Raw genomic sequence first — 27,138 nt, forward strand, 5'->3', positions numbered from 1 at the left:
TCGCGTATGGCGAAATTTGCGACAGTTTTTTTCTCTCTCTTTTTCTTGTTGTTTTTTCTCCCCTTTTCTTATTTATCGAAACCAAGTTTCTCAACGCGCACGCGCGCGCGCGCACGCACATACACACGCACACGCACAAACACACACACTTGTCGTCGCGATGCGGAGAGGAACTTCTTTCTTTCTGTCTTTCTTCCTTTCTTTCTTTAGCACCTACATATTCTCTAACGTAATGCCGTAAAATTTCTTTCAAAAATAAATATTTTTATATCGCGCCGACCGTTCTTTCTCTCTCTCTCTCTCTCTCTCTCTGTAATTCGGTGTTAACGTTGAATTATAGTTATATACAAATATACATAAAAAAATATCTCTATTTCCGTTGCCGCGAAAATCTCGTCAACAGTCTCTCGGCCTTTTTCATTCGTCAGCACAGATCTGTCCGATGCGAGAATACAGCTTCGTAGGAGTGACGTGTGGCTTCTTCCCTCCTTTTTCTCGTTTCTCTTCCTCTTTCTTTACTGTTCTTTCTTCGAAATTACACTCGAATCGCGAACAATTTTTTTTTCGATTGTACAGGAAGGGACAGGACATCAGTAACCATTTAAATGCCGAGTTCCGTTTGATGTCGATCATGCAGCGAGCCGATATATTATATCGTATCACGAAAAGCATCACATTTCTCTCTCTCACACATACACACACACACATACACACACTCATTCGTATGCAATGATTCGTAATGCTCCCCGGTAAGCAAGAAACGTTAAATCAATCTTTTGAAACATTGATTTTACGTGGATTTTATAAACATTTTGACATAATACTTCATAAATGTTTCTAAACTCTTACTTGATAATTATTATGTTCTTAAATATTAAAATCATAGTAGAAACATTAACTTCTATGTTTCGATAAAATATCATTAACGATGACGTTGTATGCGACATTAAGAACTATATATTTGAAAATGTTATATATTATAAAATATCATTGTTATAACGTTGTGTTAATGATTTCTTGCTTACTGGGTCCGTATCTCTCTCTCACTCTCCCTCCTTCCCTCCCTCTCTCTCTCTCTCTCTCTCCTTCCGTCTCAACCCTCCCTTTCTTCCTTCTATTTCTCCCTCTCTCGGTATTCTCCGCTGTGTCACTCTACGATTCCCGGAAGCTGCGGGGCTGGTATCGATTTCGTGTTATACGATTGTACGAAAATGTTCTTACGAAATGCTCAATGGCACTCGTGGCAACGACGCTGGTGAATACCTCGCGGATCTGATAATTCGCGCGTCCGGATGCAAACTGCGGATGCATGAAGCGACACGTGGTGAAACGTGGTAAACGCGACGTTTGCTGTTTCTATCTGAATTAAAAAAAAAAACACGCGACAACTGATCGAATTAATTAATAGACGCAATCTGTCGCAAGTCGCGCGGAATTCGTCCCCGAGGCTTCGTGTATCTCTCTCTCTCTCTCTCTCTCTCCGAGTGATGCTCTAAGTACTTCGATTTTGCGACGATTTTCGCGACGATGAGACGAGAGACAGACCGACAAACGAGAACGTCGAGAATGTATCGCGACTGATCAAAATTGCAGAAAAAAAAGAACGCTTACCCTTGGATTCGTAATTCATTTTCAGAATGAGCAACTGTTTACCGCGGCCCAGCATGCGCCCTGCATGCGAAAAATATCGTCAGTTCGCATCCAGCAGTGTGTTGTAAGTAGCGTAAACAGTTGATGGACCGACGACGACGAATGACGGATCAGTCGGTGACGGTTTTGGCCGCCTAAAGGTCTCCGCGGTTTCCTCATCGGCCATCACGAAGGAAGGAGAGAGAGAGAAAGAGAGAGAGAGAGAGGAAACGACCGGTTCAAGAGAGAAGAAGAAGAAGAAGAAAAAATTAGGGAAAGAAAGAGACGGGAAGAGGAGAGACAGATGTTGCGGGAGAATCGGATGGATAACACAGATCACAATTTGTCACCGAGTGCGACAAAGGGGGTGGAGGGGAAATGAGATCTCAACGTTGAAGAAGAAGGGAGGACGTTCCCCTCTTTCTCTCTCTCTCTCTCGACGTCGTTGTTATCGTGGAATTCTCTCATTATTATTTAATTGCAGGGCGAGGACGCGTGGCTCTGCGACGACGCGGGATGCGCGCTCCTCGGGTTCGTCGCGTGGGAAGCCTCGCGCTTCAGCCTCTGCTTGAGGTGTACCTTCGCGTGGCGCTTCTTCTCGTCGCTCCTGGCGAACTTGCGGCCGCACTGATCACAGCTGAACGGCTTCTCGCCGGTGTGGGTGCGCACGTGGGTGGTTAGGTGGTCGCTGCGCGAGAACGAGCGCATGCAGATACGACACTGGAACGGCTTCTGGCCGGTGTGGATGCGAATGTGCCGGGTGAGCTCGTCGCTGCGGGAGAACCTGCGGTCGCAGGCGTCGACCGGACAGGCGTACGGACGCTCGTGGACCGGCGTCTTGCTCGGCCGATTCGGGTACTTCCGCGGCTTGACCGGCACCAGCCGCAGCGGCAGAGCGCTCTGCTGGTAGACCTGCGAGAGTATCTCGTGGCCCTTCGACGTGCTCGGATTATACTCGGCCAATTGCACCCCCCCGGTGGTGCCGCCCCCGGTCGCCGACGATGGTGCTTGTTGCTGTTGCTGTTGCTGCTGTTGCTGTGGCTGCTGCACGCAAGGTGTGTAGCCGGACGTGCCGGTCGGTTCCTGTTTGAGCGCCTGAGTCTCGTGATGGTGAGCGTGAGAGTGATGAGGGTGAGAGAGGAGCCCGGGGTCGTAAGCTTCCTCGTGGGCCGTCAGCCAGGCCGCGGGAGTGGTGGTCGGTGTGTCGTGGTAACCGGGCGGCGGGGGCGGCTTCGAATCGACCTGCAATAACTCGACGGTCTCGCCGCCGTACGCGGCTGAATGTAGGTTGGGGTGAAGGAACGGCTGACCTGTCAAGGTTAAGGTCGGCGAGGGTAGAGGGGCCCATAGCTCTTGGCTCGTCGGCTGCTGCTGCTGCTGCTCGCTCTGGAGATTGCTCAGCGGTGAGGATTGCGTGCAGGTGGTGGTGAAGACGCCGCGGTAAGTCAACGTCGGCACGTTGCAGATGTTGACGTTCGTCGCCGGCACGGAGGAGGCGGTGTGCGGCGACGAATAGAGGATCACGCCGGCTTGCAGCACGTTGCCACCGCCGCGGTCCGCCTCGTCCGCCGGCTGGTGGTGACGCGAGGACGGCGGGCTGCTCGAGGAGGCCGCGCTCACGGCGACGCCGCTCCGCGCGTCCTGCTGCTGCGCGTGATGGTGGTGGTGGTGGTGCCGATGATCCCCCCGGCCGGCGGACGCGCCGCCCTCGTCCTCCTCCGCGGTCGCCTCCTCCAGGGAGAGGTCCTCGCCCGCCAGGCTGCCTGCGAAGCATCAAAAGCACAAATCGCAACGCTCAATCCTCGATTTCCTTCCGATTCGTCTCGACGATTCGTCCGTCGTCGTCGTACGGCGCGCGTATTTTGCATTCCGTTTTCGAGAGCGACGACGACGACGACAGGAAGAACCCGCGCGATACGGCAGGGTACTTTATCTAACAGCGGCTCTATCTGTTGTCTGCATCCTGCCGCTTTGTTATTTCCTTTCTCCACGGCGTCGCTGACCAGCGCGCGCTTGTTAAGAAGCGCTTCTCGCTGGTGAAAACGTACGGGTGGAAAAAGAAAAGAGAGTACGGGACGAGAGCATTTCTCGAGACGCCGCCGCTTGCGATCGTCCGGCCGACGACGATGCACCAGGCGGCTTTTTCTCGCGCGCACCGCCTCGGAATACTCGCACTCCGACCGGTGCCGGCAATCGCCCGCTTCTCTCTTGCGAAAAACGACGGAGTGAAAAAGAATGGGGGAGGCGAGAATAAAAAATATGTAGGAAACGCGCAGGAAAGCCGCACGATAGTCGCGCGGGCGCGCGAGGGTCATTACGACGATACCGAGAGGGTGGGGGAGGAGGGAGCACAGCTGGAAGCATGAATGAACCGACCGAGGGATGGTGGGGAGGCAGAGGTGGGTGGTGCAGGTTGAAGAGGAGGGTCTCTGAATGTCGGGGTCGTTGAGTATTGATCCGCGACTCAGGCGGACAGGCCTTCGATATTAGATGTTTTCGCGAACAGCGTCGCGATAAACGTAACTACACGCCTCGTGGAACGCGCGCTCTCTCTCTCTCTTTCGGTGCGTGCGCGCACCTCCGCTCTCTGTGCGCGTAGTCGCACGTTCCGGATTCATTCGTTCGGACCGCCGAAATCGCCGCGCGCTGAACGGTCTTTAAAGACGACGTATCAGGAGAGGCGGCGACGCTGCCGCCGCAAAGCGCATGGAAAGCGAAAGACCGTGGGCGAAAGTGAAAACGGCGCGCAATTCAAGAGGATCGCGCATTCGCACCTACGTAATTCTGCTGTCTGGAAGTCGCGTGGAATTGCGAGAGGCGCGCCGGTTTTAACCGGGGGAGATACGTCGCACCGGCCTGCTGGAGAGAAGCTCAAAGACGCGCGCGGCAATAATGGATCGACACACGTCATCCCTCTTCCTCCCTCTCCCCCCCACCCTCTCTCTTTCTGTCTGTCTCACCCCCTTTATAATTAAGTCATTAGACGCAACACACATCGCAAAAAGGCGGAGGATCTTTGCTGTTCGCAAATCGCAGCGACGAGGTGGACGCACATGGGGCACATGTTCTTAAATCGCAACGAGGAGGAGATCCCGTTTCCTCCCGGGACCGATCTTAAGGAACAGCTGATTGGGGGGGAGGTAGGTACCTGAGATCGGTGGCGGTTCGACAAGCGCAGAGGGGCCGAAGAAAGACGGTAGGTCGCTGCTGGTGGTGACCGGTGTGTTGAGGTCGCCGGGCTTGTCCTTGTCGTTCGCGTCGTGAAGGTCGCTCCTGCAGTTCCGTATGCAGCCCTTATCGTCGTCATCTAACTGGCTCCTTTTGCCGCCGTCGCCGGCATCGGCGGACGGTGAGGACGACGCGTCGGCGTGCTGCAGGTGATGATGATGCTGATGATGATCGTCCAACCGATGATGATGGTGGTGATGGTGATGGTGGTGCCGGCCGTGATTGTGCTCCGCGCCTGTGTCGGTCGGTGTGATCTGGAGCTGAGCGTGCAGTGGCACGCACGACGACAGGGAGAGCGTGGGTACGGTTTTGCAGCTGGTCGACGAATTCGTGCAGGTCGCGCTCACTGGCGTGCCGCCGATGCTGCAGGTGACCGAACCGGAGGACGAGGTGGTGGAGGAGGAGGCCGCGTTGTACGGTAAACAAGCATCGAAGCTCAGCTGCACCGTTTGCAGGTTGAAGGTCGCGTGAGCATGGTGATGATGGTGTCCTAAGGGCGGCGAGGAGAGCAGAAACGGGCTGGTGGCTGCGTGCGGCTGCGAGCCGACCACCTCCATGCCGTCCATCGTCATCCTCTGGAGCGGGTCGCCTGCTTGGGCAGCGGCGGCAGAATCCTCGGTACCGCACTGCGTGTCCTCGCCTGCGGTTGTATCGTTCAACGTAATTATTATGGTTATAATATCGTCGTCGTTTCTCCCCGATCACTCTCCGATACGATCGAGCCTCTCTCTCGCTTCTTCTCTCACACACACACTCTCTCTCTCTCTTTCTCTCCCGGTGTGAATAGCGCGCGTTAAAGCCCGTAGCAATACGCGTTAATGCTCGCGATCTCTCCCTCGGAAGATCGGTTCGCGTCGTCTCTCTCTCCCTCACTTCCTCTATTTTCCTCCGATTAAGTAGGATTAGTAGTGGTTAAGTATGCGAACAAGAGACACGTCTTGCCCCTCTTCCTTGCGCGTGTCGCGCGCGCTCCGGCTTTTTATCTAAATCGTCGGAGTGCCGATCGCTGATATAAGAGCGCAGAAAAAGTCTCCTCTCTCTCTTTCTCTCTCTCCTTCCCGCCTTTTTAACGCGCCCGATACCACCGGCCGCGGCCGGCAACACCACGTCGCGGCGAGGACCACCACCAACCACTAGTAATCACCATCACCACCAACCACCACCGTGTATGTGTGTGTGTGTGTGTGTGTGTATATGTGTGTACGTGCGTGCGTACGCGCGCCAGGAAGCTCTACGCGTCGCGTAGGATCGCGAGAGAGAGACTACGTGCGCGGCAACCCGGTCGTCGTCGGTTATACCTGGTGTGCCGCAGTCCCCTCGTGGACGAGGAAATGCTATACGCGCCGACGACGGGTGGTATCACGCGCGCGCGCGCGCGCGAGACCGGTGCCGGTCTCTCCCCGCTCCGATGGAAGTCCGCTTCTGCGTTCCTCTTCTCACCTCACGACGACGACGACGGGTACAGACGCGTCGAGTAGACACGAGGAGCCGATGTGTGAATAGCGTGTCGGAAAGCGAGGAGCGAAGTTTCGAGTTGCGGCCCCGCAGAGGAGACGACGTGTGTCCGGCCACCACCGCCGCCCGCCGCGCGCGTTTCGGATCCACGCGTGCTCCGAATCTGTGCGCGAGTGAGAGCAACTACAGTGTATGATCGGAGAGCGTGTGCGTGGGCGCACGAGCGCGCGCGCGCGCGAGACCGCGCGCGTTTTATGTTGCGTCGGCAACTCTCTCTCTCTCTTTCTCTCTCTCTCTTCGTCTCTCTCTTCTTCTCCTCCCACTCTCTCTTCTCTGGTTCTCGTTCTCTCTCTCTCTCTTTCTATCCATCCATCTATATCCCTGTCTTTCTCTCTCTCTTTCTCTCTCGCCTCACTCGCTTTCTCTCCCTTTAAACGCGCGTCTTCACCGTCAGGTTAGGTGTGCGTGGTATATCTCGAGAAGTGGTATTGGCTCGTGCACGGGGATTGTTAAAGGACGCGCGATGCGTGGGGGTCGCGCACGAACTGAGCCGAGCGGCGGCGCGCCCCGTAGTTTTATGAATGGACCGCCGAGACTGTCCCATATTTGGAAGCGCCGAGTCGACCGCCAGCCAATCCCCGCCCGGCGGACCCCTGCCTACGCACGCGTGTGTGCGCCATACGTCTTCGTACGTATGCGCGTATTTATATACGCTTACGTATACGTGTGTACACATATATATATATATGCATACATATAAATGTATATATGCATATTATGTTATGCGTAAGTGCCTGTATATGTACATATATATATATATATATATATATATGCATATCATGAGCGCGTATCACGCATACACTATACATATCATACGTGTACATATACGTATATATACATATATATAATATATATATGCACACGTATATAAGAGAGCCGAGCGAGATCCTCGACTCTGTTTCTCCGCGCCGTCGCGTAGTTGCCAACCAGTGCTTACGAACGTATCCCCCCACCAGGTCGCCCTTCGCGCGCCGCCACCTTCCCCTATCGTCCCTCCATAGAGGCTTCCTCCTGCTCCGTCAGCTCCTCAACCCCGTTCACCGGTGACGTAGAGCACTGTGACGTAGAGCCGAGGCGCGCGACTCCGGTCCCCCACGAGATACTTTCGAGAACGCGCGAGCACGCGACGACGGGCGACGGAGGACGGGGGGGGAAAAGCCGCGAGCTATCGCGTAGGAGCGAGAAAAAGCGAAAGAGGTAGGGAGGGAGTGAGAGAGACAGAGAGGGAGAGATAGCGAGCGCGCAGGCCGCGATACGTATCGTCACCGGCAGCTGTCAAGCTCGCGTAATCTTTTACGGTAATGGGAATATCCGCTCGCGCGATACCGATTAACCGGCAATTAATCGATCGTAAGTTGCCGATCGACGCACAGCCGTGCGCGCGCGCGTGCCCGTCGCATAAGGGCACGCATACAGGCACGGCCACGTGTCGAAACCTCATTCATTACTGTGACGCGTAATTCGTCGTCGATCGCCGTTATCAAACGCCGTTATCAATCAGGAATCGAGCGAGGACGCATATCGTCGCGCGGCGGAATTCGCGAATCCTCGAGGAAGGATCGCTCCAAGTCGCCTCCGAGAGGAATCGTTATTTCGTTCCCGCTCGAATCGTCGCTCTCGTTAGTGCCACGTCGCGCGCGCGCGTTAATGAATCGCCGATCTGCGATCGTTCGCACCGGAAACGCTGCGTCGGAATCTCGCCGAATGACGATGAAATTCCGCGGATTTCTCTGCCCGCCGCGGCGGCGCGTACGTACGTACATACGTACGTACGTATATCCCGCACGGGATGACGTGGAGCGATCGATCGCGGAACGGAAGACCTGGCGTCTCGTCTCGCCGTTAGCGGGTGGTCCGGAACAACGATGTCTCTCTTTCTCTCTTTCCTTCCCTCCCCTTCCGTCCCTTCTCTCCTCCCTCCCTCGGAATTTCGCTCACGGATAGTAGATATAGACGCTTGTCATTACAGTGGCGGACGCGACAGAGAGAAAGAGATACGTCGTAAGGAGAAAGTCATTTTATCGCGGCGATACGGTGGCTCTCTTAACATCTGTAAGCGCGCGTGTCTGCAATACGAGGCGCGCGCGGATACCACGCTCTTTCTCTCTCTCTTTCTCTTTCTCAGGAGGGTAAAGAGACGCGTGCCATTTGTGCGGACGCGTGCGTGCGCGCCCGCTTAGCAAGCAGTCACGTATATACGCGCACGCGCGTACGGTCTTTTTCTCGCGGGCGTCTCGCAACCACCTGATGCCCTATTTGGCACCACGCGCTGCCACGCGCGCGTCCCCCCTCCCCTCTTCCTCTCTCTCTCGCTCGCTCGCTCTCTTTCTTCTCCCTCTCGCTCCGTCCCGCTCTTGGCATTTCGTCCCCTCTATCTTCTTCTGCCGCCTGTCCTTTTTCTCTATCGCCTTCTTCCTTTCTTCGCTCTCTCTCTCTCCCTCTCTCTCCCTTTCTCTCTCCCTCTTTCTAACTATGCTGTTATTTCATTTTTAAAGGCCTCTAACGCGCACCGTGACATCGTAGATTGTCGAAAAAGCTTCGCGTCCGAGTCGGCGGGTACGCTTTATCTCGATGACACTCGAAAACTGAACGTGGCCGATGATAATCAAAGATTACGCATCTCTTAATAGTAGCATCTGCGGACACCAAGAGAAAAAGATACAGATGTTTTTGAGGACAACAATATCCTTTCTTCCTTTTAACCACAAAAATAGCCAAAAGAACTATTTTATTCTAATAAATGTTACTATAGTGTTAATGACAATAACCTTACGTGTATGTTGCTACTGCTATTTTTGTGGTTGAAATAAGGAAAAAGTAAATTGTTGTTCCCAAAGATAACTATATTTTTCTCTCAGTGAAGCGAGTCATTAAGCGGCTAGGTAGGTGTGCACCGAGCGTAAGAACGAACGCAGCGAGCTTTCGTCGTTACAATTTCAAAAATTCCACTTTTCCAAAGTGTGTAAGATGAATCCACGAATCCGCACGTTCCGGGCCGATTTGCTCATAAAGTGCTTTATCGAAGAAAGTTCGTGCCCGTTTCGAACACACACGTTCGAATATCACACTATTCGCTATTCATTCCTTCGTCGTATGTTCGCTCATCCGGTGCTTTGCAGAGATCTCCTACTTGATCGGGGAGAAAAATAATTTTCCGTAGTAGCGAAACCACTCAGTTGCTACTGCACGTTCGTTGCGACAACAGCTAAAATTTAGTCTGGCACAACCGAATTAATGAATTATTCGTAATTGTAGCAGAGAACCGGTTTTGTTTGCCGAGATAGAAAAGTATTCGGCTGAGTGAACGTGTCCTTAGGACACGTTAACTTGCTGTTGCAACAAAACAGTGTTCTTCTAATTTATATATCAGCCAATTTGTTTTTACGGCAAGATAATTCGTAGATTGAAGCAAGATGGTCCAGCGATTGGTACTTTCAACAAATTGTTTTGCTGTTCGCACATAGTAACTGACACAGATTTTCCTGGTGCAACGATGAAATTCGCCGCACCAGCAATTATCTTTCTCCGTGTTGACGCTTCAGAGATTTTCCCCCGTACATATATATACATACTATCCAATAGTCCTCTGCTGTATAATTAAGAAATGGCATAATCGCATTCGGTCTCTCCAGTGTTGATCTCTCTTTCGATCTCGCCGAAAGGAAGAATTTGGAAAGAAAAAAAGAAAAGAAAATAGCCTCGCTCGAGTTCCCGCGAGGATATATAATCTAGCTGGTCGGTTTCTATTTTTAAAATTGGATCGCACGTGTTCGCTCGTTCTGTCGTCTTGTGTCCTGGCGTAAGGCGGCATTGCGGCTCTCGTTGTACGATTAATTTCTCGTGCGCGATCGGATCGGACGCTGATCTCGTTTTCGCGATATTCAATCGCGTCGAGAAATTATATTAATTTTACGCGTTCCATCTTCGCTTCCTTCCCTTGTTACACGTATCGTAACGTAAGTGTCGGTCCATAACAGGTATTTTAAGCTTTAAAAAATCGACCAGTCATAATCGAATTATAGAAGAATAATCAACGGTGATTAGTGTTAATTTCTTAAGGCTTAAGGCTTAAAATATCTATTGTGGACCGACACTAACGTTTAAGCGCTTTTAATCTTCCCGTTCTGCGATGTACTTATGATGTACGTTCCGTTCAGACGCTTTGAGAAAGCGGGCAAGGTCGACAGAGAGAGATGATTGGCGTCGAATTGGTTAAATACAATGGGAGGGATTAAGTGTGAAAATAATTTTTTGTTCGTTGGGGAAACGCTTCGCCGAACAGCGAATTATCCGACTGCGCGTTATCCGCGCCAATCCGCTCGATCGGCTTCGCACGATGAGAGAAAGAGAGAGAGAGAGCCGATGCGCGCACACTGCGCACGCGAAGGGACAGTGACGCACGCCGACGACGACGACGTTGATCTGGCACACAACAAAATGTGTTCTAAAATTACCGGTGGCTCTCGACGAGGTGGTGGGCGCGCACTATTCGTGACTCTAATCGACGCGATTTTGCGCGGGCGAGCGGCGTTATTTCGAGCCGCCACGCAACCACCTGAGCCACCCAGCATCCCCAAATACCCGGGATGACTAGTGCGCCGAGCGTCAAACGTTCCTCTCTATGTTGCTCGCTCGCGCGATGAGTCAGACCGCCGATGATACAAGATTTTTGGCAGCTCACCGTCCCCGCGGTGCGCCGCGACATTCCTCCTTCATACGTTCTCGCGCTCGTATTGTTCTCTCTCTCTCTCTCTGTCCACCACCACGGTGTTGCGTCCGCACGCGTTTCAAGATGTTTGGATGTTTGTTTCGGGACCAGACAGTGTTTCGGTGGACAAAATTTCGAGCCCGCTGAATATCTCGCGAATGCGAGCGCTGTAGCGCGCGTGACGCTCGAACTCGAGGCGCGCGGACTCGAGTAGTGTCTCGAATGAATTTCACATGTGAACATGGCACGTATATATATGAAATTATAGTTATATATCTCGCCCCCAACTATGTCCTCCTTATGGTTTTGATCACAAAAATATATAGCAACAAAGTAACATTTATGTAAGGTTATCACCACTGATATTCTGTTCAAAGTGAACCACTCAACGTGATCAACTTAGTTTATTCTGCTGTTGGTGGACCGATTGAGAATTTTTTTTGTTTAATATAACATGGTTCAAGGTGAACTTTAAGATGATTTTAAAACCCGATGATTTCACCTTGAACTATGTTATAGTGGATGAAAAAAACTTTTAATCGGTCTATTAACAGCAGGATGAACTGAGCTGATCCACGTTGCGTGGTTCACACCTGTATATACTAAGAAAAAGTGCCACCGTTCGAATAATATTTACTTGATTCGGCAAACAAAATGGTTACTTCTTGGCAAATATTTACTAGAAATAGACGTATGCCTGATTGTGTATAATATGATAGATCCTTCGTATAAAATATACACTTTCTCGTACGTTTTGGAACAATTGTGGCAAATATTAAATTTATAATATTGAAAATATCAGAGTTTAGTTTTAGAAAATGTCCACTCTCCGGACAGAAAAGTCGGGATTTGAAACCACTGGATTCCTTCAGTGAAAGGGTATCGCATAATTTTAGTAAATACTCTCTTAAATTTGTAACCTTTTCACGCTTATCAGTAATTCATTTCTACAAATTATAAAATTACTGCAAATGAATATTTACTACAAGCTATTAAAATATTCCTTAATGGATAAGAATATTACTCGATTTGAGAGGCTGAAAAATAGGTAATCACCTTTACTTGATTCCAGCCCTTTTTTCCTGTGTAGTAACACTTAAAACATTCTGCGAGATTCTAATTCTTTCACTATGATGATTATTGTTGCAAAATATTTTTCTCTCGATGTACACTGAGAAAAGAAGCGATCGATTCGGTAAAATCAGCGATCACACTTACTCAAAGAATTATTGTGTTCGCTAAAGAAATGACACGTCGGTGCGACAATACCGTTGTGTTGATACAGTCGTCGACCAAATCGCAATCGTCGAATTAATTAATAACTCGTTACAACAACTGATTGTTTATTTATTTACTGGATAATGGACTAAACGTAGCGTTTGTTCGATTAAACAGAAATTCGTTGATTGAAATTGACTGATATATTTATATATAAGAACGCTTCCAAGTCAACGATTTGTTCGCATCTAAAATAGTCACTTCCGCAAATTTCCGTCCTCGTCTACGGACAATTTCTTCGGAGATCCTGCGTGCAGGCTTAGATTTCGCACGTTGCAACCAGTATGGTATGCGCTATTTTAGCGCCACGGTGTACTATATTTTGCAGTGCTATTTTATTATTATTACAAAGTCACGGAAGGATGAGCCATTGAAATACTCGTGTTCACACGAGACCTTTCACCGCGTGCGTAATCGCGGCCTCACGCCGAACGTTATAGATCATTATCGTAACGTCAGGACGGGGCCGACAGGTGGGGGAGAAACTGAACTCACTAAAAATATAATTGCTCCCCCCTCCCGCCACGACGCGCACCCAACTGACGATACTTTATATAAAATTACCGTTAAAAATACACGACCGTTTAAAATAGCGCGAACCTGCGGCAAAATAAGAAGGTAAGTAAGCTCGCACGGAGTCGAGGAATAGAGAAAGGGCGGACGCGCTAATCACCCGCGATTACAGATTGTTACCTTAGTCAGGGTACGACAATAGATGCGAGCAGTAAGCCTTTAGCCTTTCGCTCTCAGCGAATAAAATGTAATCCCTGAGAAGAGGCGTTTAACACTTAAATCTTAGGAATCGCGACGGCTGGGTAACGCTGGAGACGCTTTCTTTTAAAAATTGCATTACGATTAACGCTTAAAGCAAAGGTTTCGAGAGAAAAAGCCACCAAAATTGACGTATCATTATTATATATTTTATCCTGAGAGGCTCTCAAATCTTGCTGAAGGCAGGTGAAATTTACATGAATAAATGCGAACCAACGACACTTCTCTATCGAAATATATGATGACAGCATTGTGAAAATTATTACATATTCCTTTGTGAGTAATTATTTTTTAAGATGTTCGAGGATCGGCGCTTGTACAAACTAAGCTCCAAAGCCGACACGCCCGACATGGTACTTACAGGAGATTGTAAAAAGAAAATAAAAGCATTGGAAAGTTACACCGTTTCATATATTTATTATATATCTTTACATGTTATCTTTAATCTCACATTTTCAATCTCACGCTTTACAAAACAGCATTATGTCACAGAAATCACTTACCGTCTATTTGTTACTCTAATTTTTTCACAAGAACGCAGCTCAACCACGAAACTTCCGCGGAAAATTAATTTTCAACGAAAAATCCAACTAGACGCCGAATGACATAACCGGAACGGCGAACAGAAACTGTCACTTCACCTACGATTGTTGTGCACGAAAATTCATGCTCGACAACCGTCCGATAACCGTTCAGTGCGGTTTGCAGTCGAAAAACGCGAGTGTGTCGGTTTACCACACCTGTGTCAGTTTTGGCGCTTTTCCTCTTTACTGTACGCGTTTACGGTAGATCCGGACTTGTTTCTCCGCATGTCTCAAGCCGCGCCGTCCGCTTGCATTCGTACGCCGAGACGAGGAACTCGTCTCGGAAACTCGAAACACGTTCAGCGACTGCGACTTCGCGGGAGGAGCGAAGCGGACGCGGCGTACGGAGGACGGGACGCGTTTTCGACCGACTCCTCGAGGAAGGCGTCGCGTTTCCCGCGCAGGACGGGACAACACACACACACACACACAGTTGCTGCGGGCGACGTGCTCTAAATCGCCGCGACGCGCTTTAAATCGCTCCGCCGAGCAGTCGATATATCGTCGCCGCTGTTACCGCGTTGAGTCACGAGGACTCGCGACTCTTTCGCACGTTTTTGCGCGGCACGACCTTACCGAGATCGTTGATTAATGATCGTTTCCGGCGGCGAGCAGCTCGCGTCGAGAGCCTTTACTCGGCAGCTCGCGAGACGAGAATGTTATTTCCGATTATGACAGCGAGTCGTGACGGCGAGCGACCCGAACGCGAAATTGGCGCGATGTAATTTAATTACGAAACGCTCTCGAACAGGACGAAGGCCGACGCAGGATCTGCGAGAGAGAGATAGAGAGAGAAAGACTGGGGGGATTTTTCAAGAGAGTGGAAAGTTTCGAGGCTCCCCGCCTCAGATCGGAATTAAGCGTGACCTTAATGTAGTTGGCTTGCCGAACTGTTATCTTAAGGATGATTTAAAATTGTAATTTTTAGTGCACTGAGAAAAAGGTTTCTTCAGATTTCATAAATTTTATTGCATCCAAACAAATTTCACCATTGGCACGCTCCGAAGAAACTAGTGTTTCGAGCTTAATTAGTTAGACTTTTCAAACGAATATGTATCTTTATCTTGAATAAAAAATTTGTTTGAAACGAAAGATAATTTTCTCTTATAGAGAAATTATTCCTTTAAATTATTTGAAAGAAGTAACATTATGTTGGAAAAGTCGAAATTTCGACGTTACTCTGACGCTCTTAAGGATAGTCCTACTTAGACGGCCTTTAGACTAATAATGATAAAAAACCTACTTTGACAATATTGATGCTTTTTAACTTCTCTTTTGAGTCTTTAATTCAACAGATTGAATTTTAACGCTACCCTCGTCATGCTATTTAAACGCTGAAACAGCGGAAACGAAAACTTAAGACATCATCAGAATCAAAATAAGGATTATATCATATTATTAGAATTGAAATTGAATCTCTTTTTAACATCTTAGTTCCTATATCGTAGAATCAAAGGTTCAACGTAGGGACGAAATTTCGAGTCGGTTAAAATTTCGAGATTGACCTTAAGTCAAGCGGCTATTACACGGCGATTGTACGGTGAGCTTATGTAACATCGACGATAAAAGTGTGGCGGACCCATATTGTAAAGAAGTTTCAGCGGGCACTGCTTGATATCGCAGGAGACCGGCAGCGAGATAAAGTCGGAGGATAATAATGATATAGATATCGGTTCTCTAAAAAGCAAATGCCCCCCTCCCCCCCCCACCCGAGGAACACGTAAATTTACTGTGCGGAGGCGCGGAGGCGTAGAGAGCGAATTTACAATCCGCGGAGGAGAGCGGCGCGCGCGCGCGCGCCTTCCCCCGGCTATAATTTACATCGTGCTTCCTTGTTTCCCGACCTTTTAATGCGTAATTCTCTTACAATGAGTACTTAGGCGAGAGACACGTGGTTGAAAGAGAGAAAGAGAGAAGAGCGTACGCCATGAACACGGCGCGGAACCATCGCACGACAGCCGTAACTGCCGTGTTATGCCAGGACAGGACACGGGATTTTTCTCGAAAGGATCGCTCGCTCGCCTGCACGAGAAGCCCCGCTTCTCGCCGATGGCATTAAGGCGCGTAAAAGGAGACCAGCCAATGTCGCAGCCGATGTCTACGCCACGCCTGCACACACACACACATTTCCTTTTTTTTCGGAATTCTATTAATAATGATCGGAGCAGCGGGAAAAGATTTGCCACGTGAAGAAGTTACAAAAGCGGTAACGCAGGTGAATATTAATAAAGCGCGATAACGTCAGGACGAGGCCGATAGGTGGGGAGACTGAACTCACTAAAAATATAATTGCTTTGCCGACTTGCGCGGCTCGGGATACCTTTATATAAAATTTCCCCGTTAAAAATACGACCGTTGAAAATAACGTGCGAACTTGTAACAAAATAAGAAGGTGTAGGATCTCCACCGGCCGTAGAGCAGAGGAATATAGAAGGGGTGGACGCGATTAATCTTTCACGCTTCTTCGTCGCGCTGCCGGTAGGTGCGACCAACATCTCCGCCGATCGATCCTGACATTAAAAATCCCTTCAAATGTGAAGTTTACATTTTCTCTCTCTCTCTCTCTCTCTCTCTGTGTGCGTGCGTGCGTGCGTGCGTGCGTGCGTGCAGGATAATTTAGGGATATTTCGACACGTGGGGGATTCTGGTACTTTTATAATTATACATAGCACAATATATATACATATATATTTATTCAGCAACATATATTTCTAATTGAGCAGTAATGAGACGGCTATAATCAGAAATCTGAAAATCTTGAATACCGTTTGCATCGAAAGTCAATGCATGCGTTGATCAATTTCTGCTGAACCAACTCAAAATTATATCAGCTTTATTTTTAACAATCTTGCCTGTTAAAGCTACGTGAACAAGTTATTCGTGCTAGAATTAGAGCATGTTATAATATTCTCAATGTTTATAATAAGGAACGGGTTAGATATAAAACGTTATAAAAACTTTCATATTTTAAAATTAAAAATAACGCTTTAAAAATGTCGCTGGGATATGCTGAAGAGTGGCTATGTATATATATATATATATGTGCGTATGCGTATTGTATTCTGTAATCTGTACTGTTTAACATGATTAAAAGAAAAATCAAAACATTATATGCATATATCTGTTTATAATTAATAAAACGATTGAAACACTAACCAATTGAGCTAGAATTTTATTACTTTACTTTTATATTACTATTTATACGCCGAAATGTCCCTAAATTATATTATATTCACTGTAGAAAAAGAAAGCATAAAACTAAGAAGATCGCTTTCCCAAATGTCTGTATCGCCTAGGAGGCAATCCGCGGCGGAATTCTTTCCACCTGTGAGAAGAAAACAGTTCACGGGTTTCGCCGGAACAGTTTGTTAATATAACGACATAGGGAAAGTTTGTCACACGGGAAAAATAATTTTGCCATTGCGAGCAGAACGTCATTGCGACAGCGACGAAATCAAATTTCGTCGGCACATTCAAATTACTTTGCCGTCCGTGTGTCCAGCGAACAGCAATTGATACTCTTGACAAATCTCCCCGAAATCTGTCCGGACAAATTTTTCTCACTATCACTATATTATCAAACAATTCGCCGTTCTTGTTTTATCCTCGAAATTCCCCTTCCCCTCCCCCCTTCGAAGGATCAGAGTTAAACTCGCCCGCATACACGTTACACATCCGCGAATTTACAATCGTCCCCCGTCCGTGCGGCATCGCAAATGGAAGCCGCGTCGAATTCTGGTCTCTTCTGGATCGCCCGCGAACTTGAAGAGTGCGCGCGCGATTTCCGAAACAAACGCATCGATCGGGACGCTTCGTCCAAGGGACGGGGGGAGGGGTAAAGAGGGATTGTAAATCCGCTCAGACAATCCTCCCGGGTGACTATTTTTGCACCGTGGCCTATCGATTCCTTCGATCCTACCGTCTCCCTCTCCTTCCCTCGCGCGCACTCCACGCTATACTCCAAGCTGTACTTGGACGTCAACGGCGGCTACGTATAACGTGCCCGTAGTTAAACCCCCTTCGTCTTGGTTCCCCCGCTCGGTCTCTTATCGGTCGATGCTGACGTAGATGGTTCATACGTCTATGAGCCATTCATAGACGATAACAACTCTCACCGGCTTGCGGCCGGTGTATTTTTATCGCTGCGATGGTGGCAACGCGCAACCGTACGTATAAATCCGTGATGCCGCGGCGTAAAAATACACGGGGCGCGCGACGCGCCCGTACACGCGATTATCGTGACAATTTCCATGCGGGGCTGCTGAATATAGACAGCGCTGTGTGTGTATGTGTGTGTGTGAGTCTTCATATACACAGTGTCATGTTACATCGCACGCGGGTCAATTTTTTTCACGCGTCTTCGTCGTGCAATCGTACGCCATCGTGAATTTTATTCCCCCCGTTACGTAATCCCATCCGTGCGAATGTACGCATATACGTACGCAGAGTAGCCACCTCTGATACCCCCGAAGTTTGAGGCAGACCTCGCAGTGACGCGGAGGCTCAACCGACGGCGGCGGCGGCCGTCTCCATCCGAGAGAGCGCGTTCGCGGACGTAAAATACACACAGAATGCACGCAGGAGCCACGTGAAAATTCTTTCCCGAAGAGGAAATTGCTTTATACGTGCGTGCTTAAACGACACTCCGTGTATATGTACGGTCGGCGTGCATGCCGCGCCATCGCCTAGGTTGAAATTAATCCTGAATAATACACACATGAATATATTTTTAGTAGAATTATATAGAACTTCTTCGTTGTATGAGAGCAAGTGAATTGACTGAAAAAAAGGACTACGGTTGTAGTAATATTCACTTGATCTAAATGAAATAGTTATTCCAATATTTCTTGGCAAATATTAGAAGTAGAAATATAATTGGCTATATACAAATATAATTGACTGTATACAATATTTCTTTCGTATAAGTAGACATTTACTTGTATATATTGAAACAATTTCGACAAGTACTAAATTCATATACGGTATTAAGAATCGTACAGACGGCTCTAGTCTAGAGATTCTGTTCACCTCATACGATTACGTACATTGATAAACGCGTTCGTCACGATATCGACGTCCGCACATCTTGCACGTTTCATATGCGTAACTGGCTTTGCAATAAAAAGTTCGTGTTTTACGATCGATTGTCAGATTATCAGTGTATACGTCAGTGTATACGTGTATGACGTATAAGATAAGGTCGATGACGATGTCTCGATACTGCGGCCGGGCTGTCACGCGACAAGTAGTAACGAGCCAATGACAGCTATACCCGTCAATTTCTTCCCCCGTTTTAGGTCGAATACAAACAATGTAAAAGCGTGAAGTAACATCCCTATAAGCGCGTAATATTCCTAGAATATTACATGATTATTATTCAATATTAAAATAATATTCCTGTAATATTCTAAGAATTTTATATAATATTTTTTTAATATTATAGGAAATTTCTATTGATGTCATATGTCCACTTCACATAATATTTTTGGCATACTATAAACATGTTCTTAGAATATTAAAAAAAGAATAGAATAATAATAATATAGAAAAATATATATAAATAAACATATATATACACATATATGTATGTATACAATTATTTTAGTATAAAACATATTTTTGCACAAAATTATTTCGACTTTATTTATATAATAAAACAACTGGTATTGCAATACATTTTAAATAAAAAAACTACAATTATATATATATAGTCGAATATAGAGTCGAATATTTAAAAGAACATATAACATTACAGTTATATCAAATAATATTACGCGTTTATAAGGACGTCGATCTCCTATATGATAAATGACCGTATATTTTAAACCTTACGTATAAATTATTTACATCGATGTTCATTGTTTTTCGAATTAACGAGAAAAGTTCGAGTAGTCGGACAATTGTTGTTTCGAGACGTCGATCAATATTGATGAAGAAGAGAAACATCAAGCGGAAATATTCCGCCGTCTCACATTGATTCTCTCGCGTGGATATTTTCCGCCGACAGCAGTTTTTCCGAATCGACAACTCTAAGAATCTGAAATGTAATTGCAGAGGAACCGAGGGAGTTTGCTGCCGTTTCGTATTACGATCATTCGTGTAGTGTTACGTCAATTAGCTGTAACGACGATTAAAAATACGTTCACCGTCACTCAATGTTCAATAATGTCCCAAATCAAAATACCTTCGAACATATCAATGCCGGATACGGAGAGAAGTCGATAGAAATCAGGCGAGGTGTATAAGCATCGTAATGATTTGATTCGGGCCTCTTTCGCAATCTCAGAGAGGAATGTATAAAAAAAAGCAAAGAGAGAAAAAAAATTACATATACAATCTAAAATATACACGGTGATTTGCATACATCATTATTTCTACCACGTCGAATTCCCGTCGAGTTCGGTTTCGTTTCCGAGTTTGTTGAGGAAACGCCTCCGCGGAAAAAATTCATCGATCGGCCGTTCGTTAGAACGGCTGACGCGTTGCAAGGAATTTCGCGTTCGTACGAATAACGGTGCATTGTAAAAATTAACGCGCGCGCACAGATGTCCTCTTTCGCTGAAAACTTTGATGCGCGCAACTTCGAGAGAGAGAGAGAGAGAGAGCGCCGGTGTTATTAAAAGCGCGTCAATGAGTCGAGCATCCAGAGAGAGAGAGAGAGAGAGAGAGAGAGAAGATGACTCGTACCCTTTTACCCACCCACCCGCAGGATCGTGTATGATGTACGATTTCCTGTCTTATTGTACGAATCCGTAATAACGAAATGTCAGGCTATTTACTCTTTTTGCGTTACTATACGACGCCACGACACTTTAAACAATACACCCCGCGTACAAACTTGTACCGCGATCTTGCCGTTCACGCGTGTAAAAAAGGCTTTTCTCACCCGGCGAATCGCCGCTCTAACCGGTATGGTCGTTACGCGTTCGCGAAAAACATTCGCAAAATCTCGCACTTCGCCACCCTTTCTTTCGGTTTTCCCTCGGTAGAAAAGGCGATAGGATACTCTTTTCTTGTTTCTTAGTTCTCAGTTCATCCTCTGAATTTTTTCTTCCCGAACAGAAATGTATTCAGTCAGCCCGAGACAAAAGCTACACGGAAGAAAATTAATCTTAAATCGAGAATAGATATTTTCATATGTTGGCAAGAATATTACGATCTTCTTAAGAGATTTTTAGTCTTGAGTTTAACTAATACTTGCATCAATATAAATTCAATCAAATCAAGACTAAGAGTCTTCTAAAACGATTACGATATTCTTGCTTATATATGAGAATGTCTATTCTTGATTTAAGATGAATTTTTTTCCATATAGTAACTAGTACAGCCTGGATTAAATTTTCTAGCTCATTGTTAGTGCGTCACTGGCTGATTATTTAACAGAAAGAACGCTATTATTTGAAATAACATCTTCCAACCAAATAAAATATTATTTGATCACAATAAATATGTAAAACAATGAAACAAATAATTTCCTCGTAAGAAAATTACCTTTCATTTCGAGCAAACTTTTTATTTAAAATAAGGAAAAAAAATTAAAGAAAAAATTAAGTTAAATTAAAGAAAAACTTATTTAAAATACACATTTCGTTGAAAAGTCGGACTATCGTGCTTGTTAATCGAGACATCAGTTTTTTTTCGGAGCATGCCGATGATGAAATTTGTGTTTGGATGCAATAAAATTGATTAAACTTGAAGAAATCTCAGTGCAGGGACACGATCTGCGCCGAGCTCGCTGAAACTCGTCGCACCGTCTCGCCGGTCACTTCACGGCGACGTCCGGCGTTATCCGACGGCAAGATGATCCGAGATTCGCGCGTGAAACGCCTCGTCCCGCGAGCGAGATACGTCGGGCTCGCGAAATCTCATTTGCCTTTGAGATTTTATTGCATTTCTTTCACAGAGACGCCGAGTTATAATTTCATCATATACAATGGCTCGCAATGATTCGTACATCCGTGCGATATTACGCAAATCAGAGCCAGCAGACACGTTCAAGTTAGCACGGCCTGCCTCCCCCCTCGTTGCTCTTCGGCCTCACTCTGTTAACAGGGATTAATTGACGACGGCGGTTTCAAAATCAAGCGCGCGCTCGACGACGAGCGAAAAGGGGCCGAAAGGATTTCGCGTATTATCGTGGAGAGAAGGCTCGAAAAGAACGTTCGTACGTCTGTATGTACGTCTGTTCGTTGTGCGCGCCATCGATGCAAACACGGTAAGAAGTATTCGTCAAATATTTTCACACACCAAGGCACTCGCCTTTCTCGACGTTCCTACGGCGAAATTATTATTATCGGTCTCCCGGGCTACCGATTAAGGATATCGTTGTTTTAACGTGGTTAATTATAAAGAGAGAAAGAGAGAGAGAAAAGCGCTCTCTCTCGTTCTCTCTTGGCTCTCGGTACGATATAGCTACGTCGTTAACATTTCATTACACCTATTATTGTTGTTATTATTATTATTCCCTCGGTCAATATTATTACGTCAGAGAATTATCGCTGCTTGGCGATTGTTAAAGACCGGCCCGAAGGTAGTTAAGCCCGTCAATTCGTTTCTTCAGGAATCCCCTCGTTTTCAGCCGCATATATCGATGGAAATGCTATCTACGCGTCCGTAGAATTCAGAAAATTCGAAATTTCATTGCATCCAAACAAATTTCACGCTCCAAAGAAACTAATGTTTCGATTAATAAGTACGATTGTTAAACTTTCCAACGGGCGTGTATCTTTGTCTTAAATGAAAAATTTGTTGGTGTGTGAAATGAAAGATAATTTTCTTACAGAGAAATTGTTCGTTTCATTTTATACATTTATCGTAACCAAATATTTTACTTGGGCGAAAGATATTATTTCAAGTAATAGCGTTCTTCCTGTTAAATAATAGAGTTTCCTTGAATTAGACAATAAAACTTTTACTCAAACAAATAATATTTCGCATAAGTACACGTTGTTTCTATGAAACAAATTTCAGTCACATAAATAGAAATAGAAATATTAAATCTAAGGAGACCTTTTTCTCTGTGTACGTTTAAATAAAACAAACAATTTCAGTGCACCGTTTTCAACACAAGATCTTTTACCGTGCACGTTCTCATCTCAATTTTCCGCGCATGTTCAAGATTAGATAGTTAAATAAAGTTATGGAAAAGTATTTTTCCTAGTGAACAATAAACTTATGAAGGGTCCCCTTGATATCTCTGGAAATTCAGGACCAACTACTTTAAGGATCGTGAGCGTCACAGCGAGCGACTCGTCCCCGGAGGATCCTTGTTATGGGTTACGGGAACGATGTAAGCCAAGTTACAGGTCCGCTCGGAAGTAACGACAGTGTGAGTACTTGCGCAGTTTTTCGGCTTTTTGCGATTAGTTGATTATTCCTGTATACCGCGTGTGTGCGTGCGCGCATCCAGCGGTATGTCGAATGGACGGCTCGGGCTGTGACTGTACGGCCGGCTGCATCGTCACGACTGTGTGATTGCGGCGAAAAGAGGAGACGGTAGTCACGAAAGATGAAAGTAGAAGATGAGAAACGCCGGATAACTGACGGATAACCGATGCGGAAATAATTAGCGTCGTCGGCGCGGCGACTTTGAAATCATCAACGGAATGTTATCGCCGATCGCAAACGCACGAGAAGGAGTACCGATCGAATTCTCTCTCTCTCTCTCTCTCTCTCCGATCGACAAAAGATCACCCTAATAATTCACGTGGGCGAGCCGTGATCTCGGGTTTCGCGTTCGATACGCGGTGACAATCGCGGCCACGCGGACTTCACGATAGCCTCTCCTCTCTCACAAGCCACGATTCCCGCGTGGTGACAAGGAACTTAATAGCTAATCTAGAAATACAGGTTTCGACGTGCCGGTCTTAAAGCTCTTAAAGATCGATTATCATACGTATAGTCGCGAGGTGTTTGGACCGCCGTTAATACCGGTAGCCGTAGAAGTCGTCTCTCGCGAATACTCCCGTCCTGCGCAACGTCGTCATAGGAAAACCGCGAGGAGGAGAATAATACCGGAGAGAAAGGGGAAGGGAGAGAGAAAGAGAGAAAGAGCAAGAGAGAGAGAGAGGGAGAGGAGACGCGCAACGTTCGGCCACGACGTAAATTATCGCGTATCCGAGACTCCGGCAGAGACTCGTGAGAAAAATTCACCGGCTCGCGAGAATAGCAGCCGGGGGGGAGGTGAGGGGAGAAGTAGGGTTCTCAAAGAGACGAAAGGCGACGACGCAACATCCCTCTCGGTCGCGTGGCGGCGCAATGAATGAAGCGAAACCTCTCGACGCTTTCGTCGCGCGCTACCCCGTCGTGGCGCCGGCGAGCTTCATCGCGGGGCGCAGACTCGCGCCGAATCGCGTCGAGACGCGTCGAAACTTCCCCAAAAACGGGCAATGCAACAGGTCTCTGTTCGTCGTCTTAGCCCGGATAGTCCGCGATAAGCGTAGCAAGCTTTAGCCCGTTGTAATTTCCGGCAGAAAGCGTTTCCCGCGCTACCGACGGCCGCGATAACCCGAATCGAAATTTCGACGCTACTCCGACGCTCTTAAGGATAATTTCGCGCCTACTTAGACGGCCCGTAGACCGATAAAAGCCTACTCTGACGATATCGATACTATTTAACTGCTCTCTTGAATCTTTAATTCTGCAGATTGAATTTTAACGCTACCTTCGTCAACCTATTTCAACACTGAAGTAGCGGAAACGAAGATTTAAAACATCATCGGAGTCAAAATAAGGGTTATATTATATCGTTAGAATTGAAATTAAATTGATTTTACTATAATAGTCTCTATAATAATCTCCTACTATGTTGTAGAATTAAAGGTTTAACAAAAGGTGTAACAAAATTTTGACTCGGGAACGCTTGAATCTTCAAAGGCATTGGCGACGTCTGATAATCCTGAAAACGCTTCTCGCCAGAAATTACGTTGCAATTTAGCGTTCAGACCGAAAAGCTAAAGGTTTCCCGGAAAAAGAAAGATCGTGTATGAAGCCTGCCATATATGACTATGTATAATTATACGTGTCCACAGCGAGAAAATACTATTGTTTACAAATTATATGCAAATACAATCGAAGTAAATGCTTCTGGCTACTTGTGCTTCTACATTAATTCCTTTTCTATGTCGCCGAAGAAAACGTATTCCTCGAACGAGACAACAAGCAAACGAATTTGTTCGTCATGCGGTTTCGTATAATTTCGATGATACTCCGTCAAGCGCGCGAAAAGAGAAGTAACGTGAGGAGGAGGAGGATCTCACATTTGCAGACATTCGGTACAAATTTCACAGGACCGAAACCACGAGAAAGCTGAAACCAGCCGCGGAGCGATACTTCGGATACCAACGGAGACACGATCTTGCGCGATCTTGCGTTAGTTTGTTACAAAAGTTTCGCCAGTTTCTCCTATGTGTTTCTTTACAGTAGATTTTCTATTAGTGGTTATCAGTAGTTTCTCTTCGGTATGACGCTCAAATTTGTGATAAAGGAACTGGTAGAACTTTCGTAACAACCTAATATTACCAAAGACATCGCGAGCGCGATAAAAGAGAGAGAGAGAGAAGCGTCCTCGCGACATCCGGTGACTCGCGCGCGCACTTGCTCGCTCCGTCGTGACGAGAAGCTTCACATACACACCGAGCCGTCGGTTCGCATCCCGAGGGCTGAAGAAGAAGCGGGTTACCTGACGGCGGCGGAGGAGGCGGCGGATGGTGATGATGGTGGTGATGATGGTGGTATCCCAGGGCGGGCGGCGGCGGCGGATAAACCGCCCCCCAGATGCAAGAAGCGGCCGCCGCCGCTTGCTGATGGTGATGATGATGGTGATGCGGCTGCTGCTGCTGATGGTGATGCTGCTGCTGCTGCAGCAGCTGTTGCACCTGCGCAATGTCCACGAACTCCTGCAGCTCGCCGGTCTCAGCCACCTCCGGCACCCTAGTCTCGCCGCGCACTCGCCCCTCACCGGCGGAGGTCGGCACCACCGCGAACGGATTGCCGGCGGTGTTGTGCTGCAGGTGCTCGAATCCCGCGAGCGGATTCGCGGGCTCGTAATTGCTGCGCCCGGTCATGTGTTCGCGGCGCATCGCGAGTGCCAGCATCTTTTCAACCTGTCCCGTCGCCGGCCGTCGTCGCGGTGTCGAGCCACGTGCCGCCGCCGCCGCCGCCGGTACCGCCGCCCGATCGCGGGATCCAGCGGGACGTAGCGCGAGGACCGCGCACCGTCAACCCGCCGCGTGCCGTGCGCGATGCCGAGCCACGAGACGGGGGTGGACGAGCGTGCATGTCACCGGCGACTCGCCGGCGTGCGAATATCCCCGTTCGTCTTCTTCTTTCGCGACGTCGAAATGAATGCGATCGAATACGGCGACGATTCACACCGTCGTCGGGGAACGTTCGCGCCGGCCGGGGGAGGAAGTCCTCTCGTCACCTTCACTCGGAGTCACACACAGTCAATGTAGCGCGTTCACCCTCTCCTCGGATCGCCGGTCCCTCGCGGGAGGGGAAGAGGAGGAGAAGAGGCTCGTTTTCGGGAGAGCGCGCGGAGACGAGTATAAACACACGACGTAGCCGGGGCACACCGAGTGCCGGTCGCGCACTGTATCACCTGAAGGATACCCCGCTCTCTCTCTCTTTCTCTCTTCTTCGTGTTCCTCCTCGGCGCATCGACCTTCCGCTCTCTTTGACACGTTCGCTTGGTCTCTCCCTCGCTCGTCTCGCTGCTCTCCTTCGGGGCACACGCTGCCTTCCCTCCTCCGCTTCTTCCTCGCCGAAGAAGAACCCTCGGGTCGCGCGCGTGCCGCCGGCTGCTATTATCGCGCGCTCTCTCTCTCTCTTTCTCTCGCAGAGCTCTTCGTTCACTTCGCACACACGGTGCGTCGGTCTCCTCTCGTTGATCCGATGGCCAATGGCGATGCCGGGCGAGCGAAGCGCCGAGGCGAGAAGCGAAGAAGAAGAAGCGCGCCGAGCGCGAAACAACCGAAGGGGTTCCCGCGATGTCCCGCGCGCGCCGGACTAATAAAGCGTAGCTCGCTCGCGCTGTCTTCGCTCTCTCTCTCTCTCCTCGCGCGGAGATCCGGAGAATGCGTTCTCGCGCGTGCACTCACGGACGAAGCAGTAAGGAGAGCGCGATCGGAGGCAGCTGATATCGGCGGTGGCCGGCGCGTCGCTCCTCGCGCGGCGGCGGTTCGATCCGCGAGCGGCGATGACGACGGGATTCAGCGGCGTCACGTGTCGTCGACATCACCCCGCGCGCGCGCCGGGTTACTCCGCCGCGCTACTGTTGACGGTGATTATCTATGCGAAACACACGCACGAGCACGCACGCACGCACACACGCGGTGTGTTCCCCTCTCGCGGTGCTTCCCGGGCCGGGCTTCCTCTCTCGGCTCGGTTTCTTCTCGCCCTTGTCTCGCCCCCGTTTCCTCCGCG

The 27,138-nt window shown here is 48.0% G+C and overlaps 1 protein-coding gene across 2 annotated transcripts; it reads right to left on the bottom strand.

Moving 5' to 3' along the window:
• Window positions 1–1,065: 1,065 nt before the first annotated feature.
• Window positions 1,066–27,138, bottom strand: LOC106749908 (Krueppel-like factor 4). Of its 2 annotated transcripts, none has more exons than XM_014629837.1 (3): window positions 25,394–27,138; window positions 4,778–5,497; window positions 1,066–3,392 (listed from the first exon to the last, which is right to left on the bottom strand). In XM_014629837.1, exons 1-3 carry the CDS (start codon window positions 25,806–25,808, stop codon window positions 2,104–2,106), a joined length of 2,424 nt encoding a protein of 807 aa, XP_014485323.1. In that variant the 5' UTR covers window positions 25,809–27,138; the 3' UTR covers window positions 1,066–2,103. The 2 variants fall into 2 exon arrangements, with proteins under 2 accessions (XP_014485323.1, XP_014485324.1); XM_014629838.1 differs by lacking the exon at window positions 25,394–27,138 and adding an exon at window positions 6,156–6,603.

This window comes from Dinoponera quadriceps, unplaced genomic scaffold, assembly GCF_001313825.1.
Source record: "Dinoponera quadriceps isolate SergipeBrazil2010 unplaced genomic scaffold, ASM131382v1 scaffold4052, whole genome shotgun sequence".
Taxonomy (NCBI): domain Eukaryota; kingdom Metazoa; phylum Arthropoda; class Insecta; order Hymenoptera; family Formicidae; genus Dinoponera; species Dinoponera quadriceps.